This window comes from Neurospora hispaniola, assembly GCF_033458365.1.
Source record: "Neurospora hispaniola strain FGSC 10403 chromosome Unknown B0T23scaffold_4, whole genome shotgun sequence".
In the NCBI taxonomy this organism is placed as follows: Eukaryota; Fungi; Ascomycota; class Sordariomycetes; order Sordariales; family Sordariaceae; genus Neurospora; species Neurospora hispaniola.
The window spans coordinates 1896919-1911269 of NW_026944409.1; the positions used below are offsets into that span (position 1 = coordinate 1896919).

Genomic DNA, 14351 nt, shown 5'->3' on the forward strand with positions numbered 1-14351 from the left:
GTCAGTTCGAAAGATGCCTCTCCACTTTTGAAAATCCATTTGCCAACCACTTTGCCTGCCGCTGACCAATGACCAGTGCTCTTTCCTCTGAACTTCAAGAGCTTCTTTCAAATTCACTTGAATTCACTTCTGAGCACCGAGCGAGTTGTGCTTGGGCCTTTTTTCCATTTTGCAACGTCACTCATTGGGCTTTGGTGTATTTGGCTGTTCTGTTGCTGCGAATATACCGACGTTTCTTTTTTATATCTACACGGTATCGGCCCAATATATCATCAGCATCTTGTCGCTCACTATTCGAAAGAACCCTGGTCATCCAATCCAGGTGCTCGTAGCCCCAACAACGCCATTATCCAATACGCTTTTTCCAACCACAAAAATATAGTTGAAAGACAGAGTGTAAGCTCGTCGCCCGCACATCATCATGGCGACGCCTGCCGCTCCCGAGGGCGCTGCGCCAGCCGACCATCGCCCTGCTCTCACGGTCGAGGAGCTCTGCTTTGCCTCGGCCATGAGCTGCTTTGAGGGGTGGCTCAAGATGGATCCTGCTATCGGTCCTCGTACCATGTCCTACGTGACCAAGTTCATTTCCAGGACTTTGGAAAAGACACACAACTTGAAAGAAGTCCGGTAAGGAAAACCATGTCTCCTCCAAAGCTCATGACGCTAACTCGTATCACAGAGAAACGCTGTCAAGAAGTGTGGAAGTATGGGTGTGGCTCACAAAGTCCTTCGCCGCCGCGCTTCCTAGTTTGACAACGCGGTCGATTGGTCCTCTGCAGAGCCTTAATGACCCCGAAAAGGGCATCACCCCCCAGGAGAGCACCGCTCTCATCACAAAAAACTACACGTCACTTAAAGAGGACCTGCAATTATTGATCAAGTTGATGCACATTGCAAGGAACCTGCTGGTTGTCCCCGAACCAGAGATTCCCCAGGATTTGTGCGCTGCGGCCCAGTTCGACAAGATGCTCTATCAGACCATCACCCTCTGTGTCAACGTCACTAGCAAGGCCTACGATGGCGACATCCTGGAGGAGACTGCCCGCCACAAGCTCAGCGAGATCACCGAGTTGTATAAGAAACTCCTCATCACTTGTCTGCAGCAAGCCCACAACTGGATCGCCAAGAATGACCGGAACAAGATGTCATTTTGGTGTGCTGTTTTGTTTGATGACGAGTCTGGCGAGGAACAGCAGGATGCTGGTGCCCAATTCGCCGACTTCCGCCCCGATGTCGCCAAGATGGAGGTCCAGAACTGGATCGAGCGCAACTCTAGGATGTGCGACAAGGCTCGGCAATTACTGGTTGATTACCAACGGAACTTGGGCTCTCGCGGATCCCCTCCTGGAAGTCTACCCGAAAATTCCGTCTTGTCCTGGAACTGGATGCCGCATGTTCGTCCGCGAGCCGACGATATCGGCGAAGAGACCAAGATCACGCCACAGTGGAAGGAGGACGAACAAGACAAGTTTGAACAAGACAGGCTTTACGGTCGCGTGTCAAGGGAAGTCGACACCTGGTGGCTCAAGGTGCGGGATCCCAACTACGACGAATGGATCATTTCGATGCCTTCGGTCGAAAAGGCTCACCAGCTTATTGAGGGTTGCAAGCTTAGCTCGCTAAACCGGTATCCTCATTCGTTTCGTAACGATGATCAAGAGGGCTCCGTTCATTCCGCTGAGGATGTCCAGTTACCGGAGCATCAGGGCCCCGAGGGAGAAATTCGGGATGATCGCCACTACAACCTACCGGACTACAACGACGACATGATCGAGGACGAGGATGTTGACGATGACGAGTCGTATGGTGAAGGCCCCATGAGCGGCTTGCTCACCGAAGTTCCCAACATCCTTGACCCCAAGCAAATCGAGGCACTTCACATGATTGTGAAATCCTGCATTCTCGATAGTGCAGGCATCTCACTCAGTCGGGCTGGTGAGAACTTGCAGAAGACGAGATGCAGAATGTTCCTGTCTCTCGAGTGCGGCAGGAGTCTGTTGCGTGAGATCTTGGTGTTCATTGCCGTGTGGGAAAAGAGTGAGCAGTCTCTCATTTTCCAGCTTACCACTCAAATTGTTGAAGCCATCCACCACAGTGCTTTGATCCCATTTGCGTGGCAGTCGTTGCGTATCCCCAAAGACATTATCTCGCCCGCCCAGACTGTTCTGCTTCGTCTGGTGAACAACATGTTCCGGACGCGTCTTCAGGACCCGATACAGCCCGGCTCCAAGGGACATCTGCGGGATATCAAGCTCCTGCAGTTTCTTTACATCCAGTTCCGCACTCGCATAGTACCCGAATGTACCGCTCTCATGCACCTTCAGGCGCAAATCCGCAATGAGACGTGCGATCCTGTCGACTTCCCTGTCGACAGCTGGGATATGGAAAGGGCTAAGGACGGTCTCCAGCAGTTCCTCGACCTGCTGATGACGGTAAATGAGCCCATCGAGTGGAGGACATGCCTTATTCAATGGGAGGCCGTGTTCGATCTTCTTGTCCTCCTCAAGAGCCTTGAGTCTGCCGTGCCGAAGAAGCCCATGGTTGACCTCCCTGACCGCTCTGCTCACCGGCGCCCCCCTCCGCCTCACGACGATGACCGGGAGTCCCATGACTACGACAGCGCCGATCTGCCCCCGCCACCCCCTCCTCCCCCTATTCAGGAACATGCTCACAAGTTCCCCTGGGCTGGCATCAAGGGCCAAATCCTCCACATCATTGCTGGACTCCTGCAGCCAGAAGCGGGACGCAGTGGCCCCGGCAACCCCGTGGTCCAGAAGCAAATCCTCCAACACAATGGCATCATCAGCTTGCTGAACTGCTGCGTTTACGACGACCATAACAGGTTCGCGCGCGAACGCGTGCAGATCTGCCTCAAGTGGCTCATGGACGGCTCTGCAGAGGCCAACAAGGTCTTGCACGACCTAGTAGCCGTCTCGCCACCGCCTAACCTCCAGCCCGCACCCGACGCCAGCGGACTCACCCAGCCTGTCCCTCTTCGCGTCGACGGTATCGCCGGCGAGGTGAAGGTTCGCGTTAAGTCCAACAATGCTCAGCCCGGCTCCTCCCCCTCCTCTGCGCAGCAGCAACAACACCACCCGTCGGCGGCCTATCAACGATATCCCCCCCGCCCGTCCAGCGCAGCTAGCAACGAGAGCGGGATCACCACCAACTCTAACACCAGCACCTCCAGCAGCACCCACGACCACGACCATCTTTCATCACAAGCAGCTCCCAGCGCCAGCAACAACAATAACAACAACACCCACACCCACCAACCCCCGGCTCGCGTCCACGGCCCTGCCCCTCCTCCACCAACCCCTCCTTCCGCACTCACCCTCCCCTCCCTCGCCTCCCCTCTCATTTCCGTCTCCCCCTCGGACTACGAGCGTTTCACCAAGGCGTACATGAACGCGCTTCCGCCGCTACACAGCGCCGCCACCGGTGTTCCCGGTGTTGGTGGACATCTGAACCATCCGATGATGCAGGCTGTCAGAAACCATGGCGGTAGACCGGAGGATCTGTTCAAGGATATCTTGACGCTGGCGGATGAGGCGGCGAGGTTGGCGATTGGTCAGCCGCCTTTTGTGTCGCCGAGTGGGTCAGGAATCGGAAGCGGAAGTGGAAGTGGAAGTGGGTCGAGACAGAGAGACGCCGAGGAGACGGAGGAGGAGGACTTTATGTGAGTTTGGTGGTGTGGAAGGAAAATTGCAGTGGTGTGACGAATGTGGCGTTTACTGGCTTGGGTAACTTAATAGTTTCGAATCTAAGGTAGCATTTGAAGGTGCATGCGGGTTTGTGTATTTACAATAGATCGGAGAAGGATAGGTTTACGGAAGGAACCATAGGAAAAGCAATTACTCACAGATTCGTCATCAGATATTTGTGAACTCCGAGTTGATGCTCGTTGACTGCGCCAGTACGATTTGATGGTATCCAATAAGACCGCAGCTGACCACCATCTACTACTGACAATGTTTCCAAAAACGTCCCCTTTCCCTCATCGCTTGCTACAGATCTAATGTATATACAATGCACAAGAAGTGAATATTCGACACCTCCATCAATCACCCTCTTACGTAACACCAGAAAATAAATGGCCAGTAGGATGCAAAACTTCTTGAACGTTTGAAATAATCCCAGGGAGAGATGAAAGGAAGGAAAAAGAGAAGAAGAAAAAAAAGAGGAGAAAAAAAGGGGGATGACATCAACATATACCTTATTGCACCTGATAAGCACATGAAAACATGTCTCCTAGTTATCATTTCCATGCTGGGACTGAGACGGCGTAGACAAGTCGTCTGACGGGCGATTCCATGTTCGGACATGACCAGACTTGCAACTTGTCACGATAGCGTCCTTGGTAAAGTCAAGCCAACAAAGCGGGTCGTCGTCAATTATTTTGCTCTGTGTAGTTTCCCATCGTTAGATTTCCCTCCCACATTGTAGTTGTGGAGACCCAGGGGTAGTAGGAAATCAGAAAGCAAGCACATACCAGAACAGGGGGTAACATGGCCGTTCTCGCCCTCGGCTCCACGGGATGCGGTTCGACCTTTTGCTCCAGAGTGGTGGTCGCCGGTTGTGTCTCCTCAGCAGCGCCCGCGTCTCCCGAACTCGACAGGTTTGAATCCGATCGCAGGCGATTACTAGTCGTCGTATTCTGCGTTTCGGCCCTTTGAAGAGATACGAAACGGGACGAGAAAGAGGATCCTCGCTGTCTTACTGATGCCTGTAATTGCACCCAAGTGGTTAGCTATCAAGCAGGTCGAATTATCCAAGTTTGAGGGAAAATGGAAGGCTTACGGCTTTGGGCCGGTGCAACATGCCGACACTAAAATCCCACAGGCACAACCGACAGTCCTCGCCAACACTGCCAAAGCGGTAGTTCTTTCCGTCGCACTGCCAGGGGTCAAAAGCCACTGAGGTTACCCAAGAATGATGGCCTTGGCACCTGGCAATGAGGGCAGATTCAGAAATACACCAGATAGAAATGAGGTCATCCTGACCGCCGGTAAGGACATATTTGCCGTCGGGGGACCAGCAGACGCACATTAAGCCGCCATAATAAGAGTAAAAAAGGTCAACTAACCTATTAGGACGAAGTTAGCTTCAGGGGAGTCGGAAATGCATTGCTGGAGTACTGACTCTTCCTTCAGATAGTCGATTATCCTCAACGTGCCGTCTTCTGAAACTACCGCGAGATGCCGGTGGTCGGGAGAGAAGGCGAATGCGTTGATACGATGGTTTGAAAGCTTCCACACAGCCACTGGATTCGTTTTCTGGTTCTTGGAGTGAACAGACTTGTGCACATGGATCTGGCTGGTGTAATTGCAACCCTTGCTGCCGTTAGGGACACCATTGCTGTCCCCGCTGGCACGAGTGGCGGCCTCGTCTTCCAGCGAAAAACCGGCATCTTCTTTCTCCTTGTCGCACACGACTAATGTTCCATCCATGTGCGCTGCCAGAAAGAGGTTTTCTGATCCAGGGATCCATTGAATTGTGGATACCGGAGTCTTGTTGATGATGCCCTATTGCCCGTTGTGTCAGCTTGACAAATGGCCGATAGTGTGCTGCTACGGGGGCAAATACCTTCTTGTTTAAACGAGTATACCGTTGCGATATTGGTTCCCACCAGATTATTTCGCCGGTAGAGAAGCCCATAATCACATCGATATGTGACGAATTCTTGGTCAACCTGTTGACATCGTGGCAGAGACAATGCGCTTTAGTAAAGAGAATTTTGGTCAAGTAGTCGGCCTTGGAGGCCGAAGAAAGATCCAGCCATTGAAAGGCTCGGTTAATGTTGGCAAACGCAAAGAGGCCGTCTGCTGGTCGATCGTTTAACCTCTTGTGTAGAGATTCGTGGACGATAACCCGGGAGATAAACGAAGAGTTGCTTTTTGTCATACTGTTCTTTGGCTTCTTTCGTTTATTGTCCTTGTGGTTTGTTTGAGCTAAAAGTGTGTTTCCCTCGCCAAAAGCTGGCGTGCTGGAGAAGATGGCGCCGGCATCGCTGGAAGCGGCGCGAGCACCCTCGCTGCTGCCACGTACCCCGGAAGACGACCGGCTTTCATCTGGATGTTCTTGGATGCTCTGCTGCACTCCATATGCTCGAGAACCAACCCTAAATAAGCCTGGCGGTGGCGGGCGTACACCGAGGTTGACAATGGAAAGGCTCGTGCCGGCAGTAGCAGGTTGGGGGGTGGTCGCGAGCGGATTCGGATTGATGACTGGAGCTTCGGATGGATGTGGTGGGGGGGTTGCAAGATGCAGGTCTTCCTTGAGAGTGTACAGGCCCTCTCCAACTAGGAATTGGTACTCGGGCCCTGAAGGGTGCGTCAGGATATTGTTGGTCTCTATCATGGGCGCAACATAGCCAGGGACGAGTCCGTATCCCGCCTGGCTTGGATACCTCGGCGGTGGAGGGAGGACACTATGGATGGAATAGGTGAAATCAGCCTGCATGTTCGGTGCCACTTGTGTGCTGCGTCTGTACCGGCTACGTCTTTTTTTTGGGTGGGGGTTTGTCCTTCTGTGGTATGTCCTTTGACTTGGGTATAGCAAGAACTGGCAGGTGGTGCGCATATCTCTTAATCAGTTTGCTTACAACATGGCTGCTACTGCGGACTCCAGTTTGCCGGCTTAATGCGCTTTATGGCGCTGAACTCGGTAATCTCGACAACAGCTATTCGGTGAGATAGCCTACACTAAAGAGGCGGCTGGGCGGACTTGGTGGATGAGGTTTGTTTTGCCGCACGCAGACGCAGAGTCCCAAACAGGGGCAGTAGGTGGTCGGCAAACTGAGCTACAAGAGATCGAAGGCTCGAGAAGGGGTGGGTTTGGAATGGATGGGCGTGGGCGGAAGTCCGGGAGGTTGAGAATCGCAAGCGGGTTGCAAGCAGCCAGAAGCAGGAGTCCAAGACTGTGGAAGCTTCGAATGGGGAAAAGAGAGATAACGGAAGATAACAACAGTATCCAAGAAGTAGGTATGGGAAGTGGAAAGCTCAAGGTTGTAAATATACAGAAGGCGGATCAGGACGGGAGTCAGATGATGGAGGACCTGAATGGATGAGTTGAAAGGAAGGAAGGAGAAGAGACGGACATTCTCAGGCCGGGGAAAGACACACCGAAGAATGCGGGATTGACGGCATTGTTCAAGGATGAGTTAGGTACGCTGCAGTGACGCGCCAATACGCTATCAGCACGACATGATGTCGGACTGGGACGGACAGGGGGCTTCTTTAGTCACATTTTGGATGCTTCAGAAGGCTGGGGAAGCGCGGGCGGGAGCCACTGGGACCCTTCGTTACTGGCCGCAAACCACGCGGGATGAATGGATCTCCGGAAAGTGTGGGGTAAATCGGCTGAATGAGACGACGACATCGTCCGGAGCCTCGGCGGCGGCCCGGACCTGTAATGCCCCGTTGGGTGGCTGTCATCCCTTCTAGAAGCCTCAAACCAATGGAACCACACCACTCGCACGCTCTTCACTAACATGTACACCAGAAACATCCCAGCCTCTGAAGCTTGCGGACAGGACGATGGGGGATGCATATAAGGGTCGCCTGCAGATGCACAATTGGGGTAATTGGACTAACTACACTAACTGTGCCGGTGCTCATCGCGGCAGGCTCGGGAGAGAGCTTCCATCACAATGAGTTCCTTCGTATCGTCCTGATCATGGGATCCTGGTTGGACTTCATAGCGCTCTTGCATCGGTAACCTTGGCATCCACTGAGCTTCATGGTCCAGGTCACTCGTCATGTCTCGCTCCCAGTCGCAATCGCAAATATACTTGTACATTCCCACGTGCCAGAAATAGCGACAGCAAGTGGCTATCTAGCAGACGATTGTGTATGTACACAACAAGTGTCGTTGTCCAGACAACTTGACTGAGCCAGGCGGGGAGGTCTGGACCCACCGACCCCAATTCGCCCAACCAGCGCTCTTTCTGAGTGGTCAGTTGAGCAAACGAGATTCCCCACTTTGAGGAACCTCGACGACTCCTTGGCTTGAGCAACTTGGAGCTCGTTCGATTTCAACAAAACCATCCGACCACCTGCCCGCTTGCATAACTGACACTTGACACTGACACTCTTGCACGTTCAACTTGTCTTCCTTAGTTTTTCGAACCATCTATTTAACGAAACATTCCGATTTTCATCACTGTGTGAATCAGTGCGCCGCGACTCTAGCTCATTGAGACGGCCTGTACAGATTATCATGGAATAGTAGCTCCGTGTTTACGCCACCATGTCTACTGGTACGATTCCAACTACTCTCCCTTGATATCCAGCGCGCAAGGTCGACGTTTCCAGCCTCGAGAGCTTTGTCTATTATACTTCGTATAGACACTACTCCTGACAAATGTTAACCTAACCCTTTGTAGCAGTCCGCATCTGCGTTTGCGGCGATGAGGGGACCGGCAAGTCTAGCTTGATTGCCTCTCTGGTCAAGGGCGTCTTCGTCGCCAACAAGATACAGGCCGTCCTGCCTCAAGTTACCATTCCCCCGACGACCGGAACACCCGAAAATGTTACCACCACCATCGTTGATACATCCGCCCGCCCACAAGACCGAACCACGTTGCGCAAGGAGATTCGAAAGTCCAACGTCATCCTCCTGGTCTACTCCGATCATTACAGCTACGAACGCGTCGCTCTATTCTGGATGCCCTACTTCCGATCATTGGGGGTCAATGTTCCGGTTGTACTATGCGCCAATAAGTCGGACCTTGTTAGTGATGGAAATGCTGCGCACGTGGCCGAGGAAGAGATGCTTCCTGTAATGGCCGAATTCAGGGAGATCGATTCGTGCATTAGGACGAGCGCAAAGGAGCAGAAGAACGTAATCGAGGTCTTCTATCTATGTCAGAAGGCCGTTACGCATCCCATTGCCCCCTTGTTCGACTACAAGGAAGGCCAGCTGAAGCCCGCCTGCGTCGATGCGTTGAGGAGGATATTCTTCCTGTCCGACAAGGACCAGGATGGGTACCTGAACGATCAAGAAATGCAGGATTTTCAACAAAAGTCTTTTGACAAGCCGCTTTCACAAGAAGACCTCGATAACATCAAGCTGACAGTCAGCAAGTCAGTGCCAAGCTCTAGCACTGATAAGGGTTTGGATCTCCGAGGGTTTCTGCAACTGAACAAGCTATATGCAGAAAAGGGGCGGCACGAGACGATTTGGATCATTCTTCGAAAATATCACTACACAGACAGTTTGAGTTTGGAGGACAGTTTCTTACACCCACGATTCGACGTTCCCGATTATGCGTCCGCAGAACTCAGTCCAGCGGGATACCGGTTTTTCATGGATCTTTTCTTGACTTTTGACAAGGACAACGATGGAGGTCTCAATGACCGGGAACTTGCTGCCTTGTTCGCGCCCACTCCAGGACTCCCACACTCTTGGGCTGAGACTTCGTTCCCCTCCACCACCGTCCGGAACGAGGCTGGGCACATCACTCTTCAAGGTTGGCTTGCCCAGTGGAGCATGACTACCTTTCTAGAACCGAAGACAACCCTCGAGTATCTAGCATACCTAGGATTCGAGACACCAAACGCCCGCGAGACGACAACAGCCGCCCTCAAAATCACAAAACCTCGGAAGCGAAGGCGTCGGCCCGGGCGCGTCGACCGCAACGTAGTCCTCTGCTACATTCTCGGCTCCTCCGGCGCCGGCAAATCCTCCCTCTTAGATGTGTTCCTCAACCGGCCCTTCGACACGCTCTACCACCCCACCATCAAGCCCAGACAGGCCGTCAACAGCGTCGAGCTCCAGGGCGGCAAGCAGTGCTATCTGATCCTCGAAGAACTCGGCGAGCTGGAGCCGGCCATCCTCGAGAACCAAGCCAAACTGGACGCCTGCGACCTCATCTGCTACGCCTACGACTCGTCCGAGCCCGACTCTTTCTCGCACATTGTCGAGCTCCGCAAGCGATACCCGCAGCTCGACGAGCTACCCGCCGTCTACACGGCCCTCAAGGCCGACCGCGACAAGACCACGCAGCGCAGCGAGCTGCAGCCAGACGCGTACACGGCCGCGCTCAACATGAGCGCGCCCTTGCACGTAAGCGTCACCTGGAATAGCATTAGCGAACTGTTTGTCGCGCTGGCGGAGGCGGCGACGAACCCCAGCACGGCGTTTCCTAGGAGCGAGGAACCGCCGGCGGATAGGGCCAGTCTGTACATGGCACTGGGAGCGACGGCGTGCGCGGCGTTAGCGGCGTTTATGATTTGGAGGAGGTCGACTTCGAATGCTGCGTAGATGGTAGTGCATCAAGCCGTTTGATGGTGTGTGACTTGGTTGCATGGGATGTGGCGCGACGTGGTTTCCTTGAATTGGTAACAGTCATGAACTGTGCCTGCTCAATTCTTCTCCGGTTCTTTTTATTTTGTCTCTGGGTTTTGTTTTGTTTCGGGTTGCTGGTGGCATGTGGGCTGGCTGGTCGGGTTGGTGGTGTTCTATGAACACATACATAGCGCGTTGAATTGATCCATGATACCCTTCTCCCCAACCAGATGCTTCCATATCTTACATCACTCGTTTGCCGCACATACATATTGTGAACCACCCAGCCTCAGCGTAATTTTTCTTTTGAGGCATTCCTATCTTGTACGAAGTATTTTACTGTTCTTTGGTTAGACAGAGAGATCCTCAGTCGTAGCAGGGAAAAAAAGGAGAACAAGCGAAATTTAGCCCCCTTCTTATACTGCTGTAGAAAGTGACTTCACTTGCAAGTCGATTGAACAGCTCATGGTCATCATCATCTTGAAGCGTAACCACCAACCTGTGACCGAATGTGCCAAAGTGAATGAGAATGAGAGTTTTGAAGACTACAAATGTAAATCTGAACACACAAAAGTAAATTCATATGGTATAATTATATCCTCGACATGTTGAAACTCTATGACCCTTTTGGAGGTATGAAAAAAAAAAAGGAAAAAAAAAAAAACAAGTTGAACACTTGACGCATGTAACCGATCCACCCAGGGGTCGAACCTGGAACCTCCTGATTCGTAGTCAGACGCTCTGCCATTGAGCCAGCGGACCTTGATTATTTGATACTTAGTTTTTCAAAAACGTATCTCTATAAGCTCCCCAAGTAGACTCTTCCTTTGTAGTATGATCGTGGTGTGGCGTGCGGATTTCGGCGTAGTTCTGTCCCCAGATTTCTTTTCATTTTCTACTGCTTCTTCTTCTTCTTCTTATATATATATATATATTTTTTTCCTCCTTCTGTTTTCCCACGAGACCTGCAGTTCTTGCAATGCGTGTACCTAGTGCGCGCTTTTCACTGAGGGATGCAGCTGTCAGGGGGACCCGTCTGTCCGCCTGGGCGGCAAGCAGCATTGATTTGAACCCGCTGCAGTTGTCGATTTCTTTTGCGAGATGAGAAATGCGAGATGCGCAAAAAGTGAAGAGAGGTGTGTGTGGTGACGTCAGTATTATGGGGGAGCTGCGGGCGTGGGCGGTTGGGCGGTTGACGGTCAGTGTCGGTTTTGCATCCGCGAGATGGGATTGGAAAGAGCGGGAACGGAGAGAGGCTGATCGCTGCCCCTGGCCTGGGTGGTGGTTGCCTTTTTTCTGGTTGGCTCGGTTGAAGTCCATGTAACTCAAGTGCTGATCAAGGATCGGGGTTGGGGTTATGTGCGCGGGATACTGTAGAACTACTGTCCCGGCGTGACGATCTCGACGGTTTGACAACGGAATGATGGACGGTCCAAGGAAAGTTGAATGTCTCAGCCCTTTGATGAACGCTCTCTGTGGCGTGTGACAATGGCATAGTGATATAGTTTAAGCGCTGCTTGGTCATTGATGGCAGTAGAAAGGATTCAATCTGTTGATGTTTCGGTGTTTGCAGAATTCCGTTTCCATATTTGGCGGAATGAAATGTGAATTCATTGCAGTGGCCCACTCGAATAACTGCTCCAATCCAGAACCTTTTGGCCCCGCGGTAGCAACGATGGTCATCGCGTTCTCTCTCCTGTATCCTCGACCCCTTCCTTGATTTGCGAGACTGATAACTCTCATACCGCTTCTGCTAGTCCATTCCCTACCCAACAAGCCTGCCTGCTTGCTTCCCGCATCATAACGTAAAAGCCGATGGAAAATCGCCTCATCGAAAGATCCACTTCTCTTGCGATTTGCCTGATCCAAAGCAACCTGAAGATGAAGATCTAAAGCAGGGCCATAATGCCGCTCTGTCATCTTGACAGATGATAATGTAATAATAGGTGATGCGGTAAAAGAAGAACCAAACACTTTTTTGAGAAACGACGGAAGTGAGAAAGCGGATGACTGTAATGATATGTACATGTGGGAATATAAAGATGAAAAATAAAGACCAATCTCATCGCCATGCCCGATCGCAGAATAAGACGCCTTTCGCAATGATGTTGATGTGAAGCCCCTAGCCAAACATGAGAAACCCCGGAATGACAGCAAACAAAAAAGTAAAACCCTCAAACGCCGCGACGTATGCCAGATGACATCGTGTCTAACTCCCTCCCCTTGTTTGTTGATCTTGATGTTGATGTTGGTCTTGTTGTGGTTGTAGTTGTTGTGATTGCGCCGTGGAGGTGCTGTGACTGTTGCCTCTCATCCCACTTCTCTTTCGCTCTCCCCCCTTTTCTTCTCTCCTCTCCCTTCTTAACTCGCCGCTTTCATTCCGTTTCGCACTGGAAACCCATGCTGTACCGGTATTCCCCTGTCTCATCTCGCACCGGGATCATCGTCAAGAAGTTGACGAACCGTTGACCGTTCTTCTTAAAGTTGACCACCTCAACCTGCACCTCGGCGTTCCTATCAATCGCTTTCCTCATCGTATTGATCGTGTTGGAGTCGACGTACTTCCTTGTCGATTTCGGCTTGACCATTCCGTCGGGTGACTGAAGAAAACGGCAGTTTCTCCCCAAGACCTCCGCATTGCTGTATCCTGTCATATAGAGAAAAGCTTCCGAGGCGTACACAATTGGCGTGTCTTTTTGCTTCAGGTCGCACAAAATCAGAGCGCATGACGTGTCAACAGGTCCCAGTTCTACCTGGGGATTTGGCCTGTTCATAATCTGAATCTGTTACAGTATGTTAGCCGCTTTGACCTCCCCATGATAACAACGAACACGGCTTCGGGGGTGACTAACCAGATAGCCCATAATGTCGTAACCGCCGGGAGCGTAGAGCGTATGGAAGAAGAGAGGGTTGGCCGTGGGCGCGGTTCGAGGGTCATAGTGGTATTGCTGGGGTTTTTTTTTGTTAGCAGGGGCATCGCCAATACCAAGCAGAAGAAAGGAGTGCTGTCTACCTGATACGCCTCAACCTCCCATGGGTTCATGGTGCTCGAGTTCACGGTATGGCTCATGGTGCTGGCTATGAGACAGTGTGTTGGTAGGGTATTATGATGGTTTCTTTAGCCGGCTGAAGAGGCTTTCGAGTAATCGCACAGGCGCTAGCCCCCTAGCTGGCGAAGGCTAACAGGTTGATGACGATGTTATAGGCCGACCTATTTGGGACAAGGGAATTGGTAGTGTAAGTGTGATAGGTTATCGCATAGACCAATAGAGTCGAGGATGAGATGGAGCTTGTTGAGTGTAATGATATCAAGGTTGAAGGCATACACGGTGGCAAGAACTAAGGCTAAGGCAAAGGAAGAAAGGCTATGAGGTTGAAGGAAGAAGAGGGTATTTAATAAAGCCCTAAGACGCAAAGGTCTGGTTGGGACTGAGCGCCGGAATGCCGTCGATCGAGATGTAGTGTAGGGGATCTGGAGCAGGATTTGGCTGCGGAACGAGGTCGAATCAGTGCAGATGTGAGGACCGAAAGGTGGAAACAGTAATCTTGGGTGCGATAAACAAAATCAAGACGCAAAGGTTCCAGACAAAGTCTGTATCGGGGATCCGGTAGACCTGGTCAACAACCGGTATCCTGCTGGTCATTTGAAGTGGGAGCCGGGGGTGTTTGGGATGCCCAGGGTCCTGTATGGAGAGACACCATAGCTCAAGAGCCAGGCAGGGCAGGCCAAGGGGGGCCAGGGACATACAGCAAAAAAGAGAGACAGTTGCCAGAGACAAGACGCCGATCCAATCGAACGGTACACGACGCCTTTACACGTTCCATGTACGTAGGTAGCAAGGGTGGCCTGAGGGTACACAAAGAGACCACGGCCCGGACAAGAGATGGGAGCTCTTTGTGTGAGCCATTGACAAAACGCGGGAGCCAGGCTGTGGGTGGTATGCCGGCGACATGGCCGTTTCAATTTTTTTTTTTTTTTCTTGTTGAAGAGTGACTGCTTGCTGCTGTCCCATTGTCCGGGTGCCGCTTGCTCTGCTGTCCCGTATCTAGTGTACATAGTA

General features: G+C 52.0%; 4 protein-coding genes and 1 non-coding gene across 5 annotated transcripts; 2 read left to right on the forward strand and 3 right to left on the reverse strand.

Annotated features, from left to right (window-relative positions):
- The first annotated feature begins 97 nt into the window (after positions 1 to 97).
- Positions 98 to 3877, forward strand: B0T23DRAFT_379663 (uncharacterized protein). The gene is made up of 2 exons (XM_062837158.1): positions 98 to 627; positions 680 to 3877. Exons 1-2 carry the CDS (start codon positions 422 to 424, stop codon positions 3681 to 3683), a joined length of 3210 nt encoding a protein of 1069 aa, XP_062692883.1. The 5' UTR covers positions 98 to 421; the 3' UTR covers positions 3684 to 3877.
- A 12-nt stretch (positions 3878 to 3889) lies between these two features.
- On the reverse strand, positions 3890 to 6907 carry B0T23DRAFT_141473 (WD40-repeat-containing domain protein). The gene is made up of 6 exons (XM_062832369.1): positions 6605 to 6907; positions 5587 to 6430; positions 5143 to 5525; positions 4801 to 5086; positions 4493 to 4726; positions 3890 to 4404 (listed from the first exon to the last, which is right to left on the reverse strand). The coding sequence occupies exons 1-6, from the start codon at positions 6607 to 6609 to the stop codon at positions 4252 to 4254; spliced, it is 1905 nt and encodes a 634-aa protein (XP_062692884.1). The 5' UTR covers positions 6610 to 6907; the 3' UTR covers positions 3890 to 4251.
- Positions 6908 to 8027: 1120 nt separating this feature from the next.
- On the forward strand, positions 8028 to 10266 carry B0T23DRAFT_442049 (EF hand associated-domain-containing protein; the record flags this gene model as incomplete). Its single annotated transcript, XM_062840804.1, has 2 exons — positions 8028 to 8260; positions 8387 to 10266. The coding sequence occupies exons 1-2, from the start codon at positions 8251 to 8253 to the stop codon at positions 10264 to 10266; spliced, it is 1890 nt and encodes a 629-aa protein (XP_062692885.1). The 5' UTR covers positions 8028 to 8250.
- Positions 10267 to 10980: 714 nt separating this feature from the next.
- On the reverse strand, positions 10981 to 11052 carry B0T23DRAFT_t209. Its single transcript has one exon. It is a non-coding gene; the product is annotated as a tRNA-Arg (tRNA).
- A 1500-nt stretch (positions 11053 to 12552) lies between these two features.
- Positions 12553 to 13645, reverse strand: B0T23DRAFT_141552 (vivid PAS protein VVD). The gene is made up of 3 exons (XM_062832370.1): positions 13304 to 13645; positions 13143 to 13238; positions 12553 to 13073 (listed from the first exon to the last, which is right to left on the reverse strand). The coding sequence occupies exons 1-3, from the start codon at positions 13358 to 13360 to the stop codon at positions 12666 to 12668; spliced, it is 561 nt and encodes a 186-aa protein (XP_062692886.1). The 5' UTR covers positions 13361 to 13645; the 3' UTR covers positions 12553 to 12665.
- Positions 13646 to 14351: the final 706 nt, after the last annotated feature.

Bases quoted from the DNA above. Each gene is read 5' to 3' on its own strand.
- B0T23DRAFT_141552 (XM_062832370.1), bottom strand. From the start codon at position 13,360: ATGAGCCATACCGTGAACTCGAGCACCATGAACCCATGGGAGGTTGAG. The intron at 13,239-13,303 runs GTAGACAGCACT...AAAAAACCCCAG, and splicing joins GGGAGGTTGAGGCGTATCAG to CAATACCACTATGACCCTCG. The intron at 13,074-13,142 runs GTTAGTCACCCC...ATACTGTAACAG, and splicing joins ACGACATTATGGGCTATCTG to ATTCAGATTATGAACAGGCC.
- B0T23DRAFT_379663 (XM_062837158.1), top strand. From the start codon at position 422: ATGGCGACGCCTGCCGCTCCCGAGGGCGCTGCGCCAGCCGACCATCGC. The intron at 628-679 runs GTAAGGAAAACC...CTCGTATCACAG, and splicing joins CACAACTTGAAAGAAGTCCG to AGAAACGCTGTCAAGAAGTG.
- B0T23DRAFT_141473 (XM_062832369.1), bottom strand. The intron at 4,727-4,800 runs GTAAGCCTTCCA...GTGCAATTACAG, and splicing joins TGTTGCACCGGCCCAAAGCC to GCATCAGTAAGACAGCGAGG. The intron at 4,405-4,492 runs GTATGTGCTTGC...GAAACTACACAG, and splicing joins CCATGTTACCCCCTGTTCTG to AGCAAAATAATTGACGACGA.